Below are 6,335 nucleotides of genomic sequence, written 5' to 3' on the forward strand. Positions count from 1 at the left end.
TAGAGCAGGAGGCAACTCTGCCATCAGTCCCATCCAGGGGACCCTGGGTGACATCTAGGACACCTGTGGCTGTTGCGGCTGCAGATGCTCCTGGCGTGGAGTGGGTGGAGGCCAGGGATCCTGCTTAGTACCTTGCAGTGACCAGGACGGCCCCAGCAGAGCATGATCCAGCCCGGAATAGAGATGGATGCTGCTGTTAAGAATCCCCCTGCCTGGCCGGGCTTGGCGGCTCACGCCTGTCATCCCAGCACTTTGGGAGGCCGAGACGGGCAGATCACGAGGTCAGGAGTTTGAGACCAGCCTGAACAATATGGTGAAATCCCATCTCTGCCAAAAATACAAAAATTAGCTGGGCATGGTGGCACGTGCGCCTGTAATCCCAGCTACTCAGGAGGCTGAGGCAGGAGAATTACTTGAACCCGAGAAGCAGAGGTTGCAGTGAGCCAACATAGCACCACTGCACTCCAGCCTGGGCAACAGAGTGAGACTCCATCTCAAAGAAAAAAAAAAAATCCCCCTGCCCTAGAGTGGAGACACCACGCACAGATCAGCCTGTACAAACCCCTGGGTGTTCACAAAAGGGGAAGTCCAGGACCACCCACGCACTGCTCAACTCCTGCCATGCCAGAGGGGAAAGGTGAGGTATGGGGGGGTTTCCAGGAGGAGTCCCTTCTTCCACCTGCTTCTTCCACACCCCACACCCAGTGGGGGGAACAAGCAGGCCTCCATTCATGAACTCAATAAGAAAGTCAGCCTGGTGTGTGGCCGTGCCAGATCCACAGGTGCTATGGGTGAGTCATATGTGGCCCAGCCACTCACTCCAGGGCCTCTCTGAGAAACGGGTAAACGGAGTCTGAAAACGAGAATGGCAGGCGGGGGCTCCTGGCAGCCAGAGCAGCTGCGGGAAGGGCAACTATGTGAAGTCGGTGCGGCTTGGCACAGAGAAGGTGGCAAAACCACCTGGAAACACCTAACCGTGCAGGGCCCAGGGGGCCAGCAAACAGTTCTGCAGACGGTCCAGGGGGCCAATAAACAGTTCTGCAGAGGGTCCAGGGGGCCAGCAAACAGTTCTGCAAAGGGCCAAGGATTTTCAGCTTTGTGGGCCACCTATGGTTTCTGTCTCATCCAGAAATCATCTTCAGTTCCAGGGGTGTACAAAAATAGGCAGGCCTGGCCAGGTATGGTGGCTCACACCTGTAATCCCAGCACTTTGGGAGGCCAAGGCGGGCGGATCACTTGAGGTCAGGAGTTCGAGACCAGCCTGGACAACGTGGTGAAACCCCACCTCTACTAAAAATACAAATATTAGCTGAGTGTGGCGGTGTGGGCTTGTAATCCTAGCTACTCTGGAGGCCAAGACAGGAAAATCGCTTGAACCCAGGAGCCAGAGGTAGCACTGAACTCTAGCCTGGAGGACAGAGCAAGACTCCATCTTGGCCGGGTGCCGTGGCTTGTGCCTGTAATCCCAACACTCTGGGAGGCCAAGGCGGGTGGATCAGGAGTTCAAGACCAGCGTGGCCAGCATGGAGAAACCCTGTCTCTACTAAAAATACAAAAATTAGCTGGGCGTGGTGGCGGGCACCTGTAATCCTAGCTGCTTGGGAGGCTGAGGCAGGAGAACCGCTTGAACCTGGGAGGTGGAGGTTGCAGTGAGCCAGGATCGCGCCACTGCACTCCAGCCTGGGCAACAAGAGTGAAACCTCGTCTCAAAAAAAATAAGCAGGCCGGAGTTTGCCAACTCCTGGTGTAGATGACAATGAAGGCTTTGAACTTGAATCCTGAGTGCAAGGTGGAGCCCTGGAAAGGGACAGGAAGGGGATGGGAGAGTGGCACTAACAATCAGATGTGCATTTTTACCAAGGCTGGGGCAGGCACAACAAGCTAGCTCAGAACGCAGAAGCTGAGGTCAGACGGCCCGGGTGCGGGCCCCGCCTCTGCCACTTGCTAGCTCTGGGATTCTGGTAAGAAACGTTAACTCTCAGGCTTCCCACCTGCAAAACGGGAACAATTCAGGGTGCGGAGAACAAGAACTGTCTTAAGAATTCAGTGAGGCATGAAGGCAAAACATCTTGTATCCTGAATACCACCAGAGTTTTCAAGAGGTAGCTGTTATTACAGACCATGCTCTCCTGTCCAAAAAGTCTTGGGGCCGGGGACGTTTTAACATTCAGAATTTCCCCCCATGGTAGAAAAGTAATAGAGTCCAAGTACCATGTATTCCAAATCACTAGGGAGGCTGGGGCAGCACTCCTAAATCAAATTACTCTTTCTGAAGTGAGATGCAGGAATACGCACCAGGGTCTCTCCCTGTCTGCACTGTGGCCAACGGGGCCGGATCGTTCTCTGGGGTGGAGATGTCCTGGGCACTGCAGGGTGCTGAGCAGTGTCCCTGGCCTCCATCCACTCCAGACTAGGAGCGCCCCCCAACTGTGACAACCACAAATGTCCCCACACATCGCCCAGTATCCCCTGAGGTAGCACAATTACACCAGCTCATGATCAATGATATTTGCTAAGTGGGAAAAAGAAATGCTCGCAGTCGGTCAGTTGAGGTCATTTTCTGGCCAAATGACTGCTGTGAACTTAAGGCAAACCTTTCAGTTTACAGAGTATTTAGGATTTTAGAACTGCAAAAAAGTGACAGTGGATCTACATTAAACCGTGGGGTAAACAAGAGCTTCAGGGACTCAAAGGACTGAGATCAATGGGAACTGGAATTGTCAGAAAATTCTCCTGGAGGAATTAGGATTTGAAAAACTTGTGGACGTCAGTTCATCCTGTAAATATTTACTGATTGTGCCAAGGATCCAGTAGCAAACAAGGCAGACAACATTCCTTCCTTCCCAAGGCCTGAATATCCCTGATTATCATTATTACAATTATCATCCTCATCGCAATGGACTGGACAAAGAGCTGGGGGAGTGTGGCTGGGCAAGAGAAAAGCCAAGGATAGGGGTGAGGAGTTGCCTCAACAACCTGAGTGACTTTCTAAAATCCAGGCTGGGCACCCAGGCACGGTGGCTCATGCCTGTAATCCCAGCACTTTGGGAGGCCGAAGCAGACGGATCACTTGAGGTCAGAAGATCGAGACCAGCCTGGCCAAAATGGTGAAACCCCGTCTCTACTAATAATACAAAAATTAGCCAGGTGTGGTGGTGGGCGCCTGAAATCCCAGCTGCTTGGGAGGCTGAGGCAGGAGAATCGCTTGAACCCGGGAGGCGGAGGTTGCAGAGAGCCTGTGTGAGCAGAGACTGCGCCACTACACCCCAGCCTGGGAGACAGAGACTGTCTCAAAAAATAAATAAACAAATAAACAGTACACACGTCATATTACCCCTTTGCCTTTAAATTAAAAGAGTCTTGGCTGGGTACAGTGGCTCATGTCTGTAATCCCAGCACTTTGGGAGGCCGAGGCAGGTGGATTGCTTGAACCCAGGACTTCAAGACCAGCCTGGGCAACACGGCGAAACCCCGTTTCTACAAAAATTACCCAAGCGTGGCGGTGCAGGCCTGTAGTCCCAGCTACTCAGGAGGCTGAGGCGGGAGGATTGCTTCAGCCCAAGAGTTCGAGGCTGCAGGGAGTCGTGATCGCACCACTGCACTCCAGCCTGGGCGACAAAGTAAATAAATAACAAAATTAAAAGGTCCCTTCGTTATGTTCCAGCCAAAGTGACTTTCTGCTCTCCAAACACGTTCCCTCCTCCCGGGAAGCCTCCTTCCCCGGTCCTGGCAGGACACCTGCTTCTCCCAATCAAGCAAGTCGACGCTCACCTCTTCAGAAAAGCCCCCAGGATCACCCTCTCTCTAAAGACGTGTCCCTGGGACTGCCCCGTTCGTGTTTATCTGCTCCAGAGCACCGATCCCTCCCTATCTTCGATCCTCTCTTGCTTATTTACTTTTTGAACGTCTGTCTCGGGTTCTAGAATTCCGGGAAAACGGGGACTGGAGTCCTTAAATCACGGCCTCCCCAGGGTCCGCCACGGGGCCCGACCCATCCGGAAGGGAAGCGCCATCAACTTTGCAGAATGAATGAAGCGCTGGAAAAGCTGGTTCATTCATTCGGCAAACGAGAGAGCAGGGTCGCCCACCTCCCCCGCTGCCCCTCCAGCCCGGCAGACGGTGGCTCGGGGGTCGCTTCGCTCCAGCCTTAGGCCCAAGTCGCGACCCCGGGAGGAGCGAGGGTGCAGGGGACGCCCGGGTCCGGCGAGCGGGGTAGTCGGTACCTGCGGGGGGCTTCATGGCGAGTGGGTCTGCGCCTGCGGCTCCCTCCCTCCTTCCACCTGCTACGCGTCCAGCCACCTCGGCCACTGAGGCCGCCTCCCTCGGCCCAACCGCGGCCACCCCCGCCACGGCCGCCTGAGGACCAAGGGGCCCGCCGCCCGCGCTCCCGTGGCATGCTGGGGCGGCGCGCGCACAGGGAGGGCAGGACGCACGCGCCCCCGAGCCCCGCCCACAGCTAAAGGAGGAGGGCCGGGACGCTGGAGCCCTCTGCGCACGCGCTGTAACCCTCCCGTTCCGTCATTGGTCTCGGAGGTGCGTGGGCGGAGCCTCTCGCTCTACCCCCTCCAGAGCCGCTGGGGTGGCTAGGAAGGACGGTTTCCTTGGAAACCGCACGCCGCTGACGCCTCTGAGCCTCTGCGGGTCTCTTTCCGCTGAGACTTCGCCTGGGCTTCAGGCTACCGTGTTACTGTGTACTTGCCTCGCTTCTTATAGCTGCGTATTGGGCCAGTGTTATTATTGATCGCTTACTGTAACTCAGGCCCACTTTCCAGCATCTGAATCCGACGAATCAATTAAATTAACCAGAAGTTTTGGTGTTTTGTTTGGTTGTTTTTGAGACGGAGTCTCGCTCTGTCGCCCAGGCTGGAGTGCAGTGGCAGCAATCTCGGCTCCCGGGTTCAAGCAATTCTCCTGCCTCAGCCTCTCGAGTAGTTGGCACTACAGGCGCCAGCCGCCACCCCGGCTAATTTTTGTATTTTTAGTAGAGAGGGGGTTTCACCGTGTTGGCCAGGATGGTCTTGATCTCTTGACCTCGTGATCCGCCCGCCTCGGCCTCCCAAAGTGCTGGGATTACAGGTGTGAGCCACCGCGCCGGGCCAAGTTTTTTTTTTTGTCAGAAACAAAAGCAAGTAAACGGATTCATGTCAAATAACAGGTGTTTTGGAACAGTGCAGTAGCCTGACCTACATCCAGTGTTGTGGGTTAAAACAAAAAACATCTTGAACCGTCTGTCTTGAACTGTTACGGCACCCAGAAAAAACAATGTACTACAATTAAACTGGCAAAAACCAAAACAACCGACCTCCTTTCTTTCCTTTTTCGTTTTTTTGTTTTTGTTTTGTTTTGTTTTGCCTTGGAGGGGCTGGAGGGAGTCTCACTCTGTCGCCCGGGCTGGAGTGCAATGGCGCGATCTCGGCTCGCTGCAACCTCCGCCCCTCGGGTTCAAGTGATTCTCCTGTCTCAGCCTCCCGAGTAGCTGGGACTACAGATGCCCGCACCATGCCCGGCTAATTTTTGTATTTTTAGTAGATACAGGGTTTCACCATGTTGGCCAGGCTGGTCTCAAACTCCTGATCTCAAGTGATCTGCCCCCTGGCCTTCCAAAGTGCTGGGATTACAGGCGTGAGCCACCAAGCCCGGCCTCACCTTCTTTATTTCTGCAAAAGAAATTAAAATAATCCACGCCATTAATCGTGCATGTGTTTCGAGTAGGACGAAAATGAATTGGGAGAACATTTCTGGCAACTGTAACTCAGATGACGATCAGTTTTCTGTCGTCCTTGGAAATTTCTCATCACTTGGTCTCTATTTTTTTTTTTTTTCATATGTCTTGAGCACACCAAGCTTAATTTTACATCGGCCTTCATTTTCGCTGTTCCCTGTGCCTGGGGTCCTTTTGGACTTTTTCCTATCCTTGAAATCCAAATCTAAAGGATGATCTTTCCCACCCATCCCATGCAACTTAGCTCCCGGTGTCAATTACACTACCTTCATTTTTTTTCTTAGTGTTTGCTGTGAAATTTCTTGTTTCTCTATTTATGTACTAGTTTATTAGTTTATAGTCCGTCTACCCCAATGCAAAATAATGAGTAGACACTTTGCTGGTTTTTAGGGCAGCTTTGCAATAAATATTGAATGAATATTAGGCACCTACTGTCTACAAATGTCTCTATTCTCACAAACGTCTCACACTGCATGAAAGAATGCATTTGTGGGTGAGTAGATGGGTGGGTGAATAAATGAACAAAGATAGTAAGCGGATAACACTGACTCCCATTCATTGCGCGGCTGTGACGCTCTGGACTCCAGGTGTCCAAACGCGGCCGCACCACGTG

The 6,335-nt window shown here is 53.1% G+C and overlaps 1 protein-coding gene across 2 annotated transcripts in view; it reads right to left on the bottom strand.

Annotated features, from left to right (window-relative positions):
• Positions 1–4,402, bottom strand: part of THOP1 (thimet oligopeptidase 1) — a 29,493-nt gene extending 25,091 nt beyond the window's left edge. The window contains exons 1-2 of one of the 2 annotated variants that reach the window (XM_058428621.1): positions 4,224–4,402; positions 3,491–3,608 (exon numbers count right to left, since the gene is read on the bottom strand). Coding sequence is in view for 1 of the 2 variants with exons in the window: in XM_032176825.2 (XP_032032716.1) it covers positions 4,224–4,239 (16 nt within the window). In the remaining variant the exon portion in view is untranslated. The remainder of the gene's footprint in view (positions 1–3,490; positions 3,609–4,223) is intronic. The other variant, XM_032176825.2, reaches the window with a different exon arrangement.
• Positions 4,403–6,335: the final 1,933 nt, after the last annotated feature.

This window comes from Hylobates moloch, unplaced genomic scaffold (genome assembly GCF_009828535.3).
Source record: "Hylobates moloch isolate HMO894 unplaced genomic scaffold, HMol_V3 SCAFFOLD_15, whole genome shotgun sequence".
In the NCBI taxonomy this organism is placed as follows: Eukaryota; Metazoa; Chordata; class Mammalia; order Primates; family Hylobatidae; genus Hylobates; species Hylobates moloch.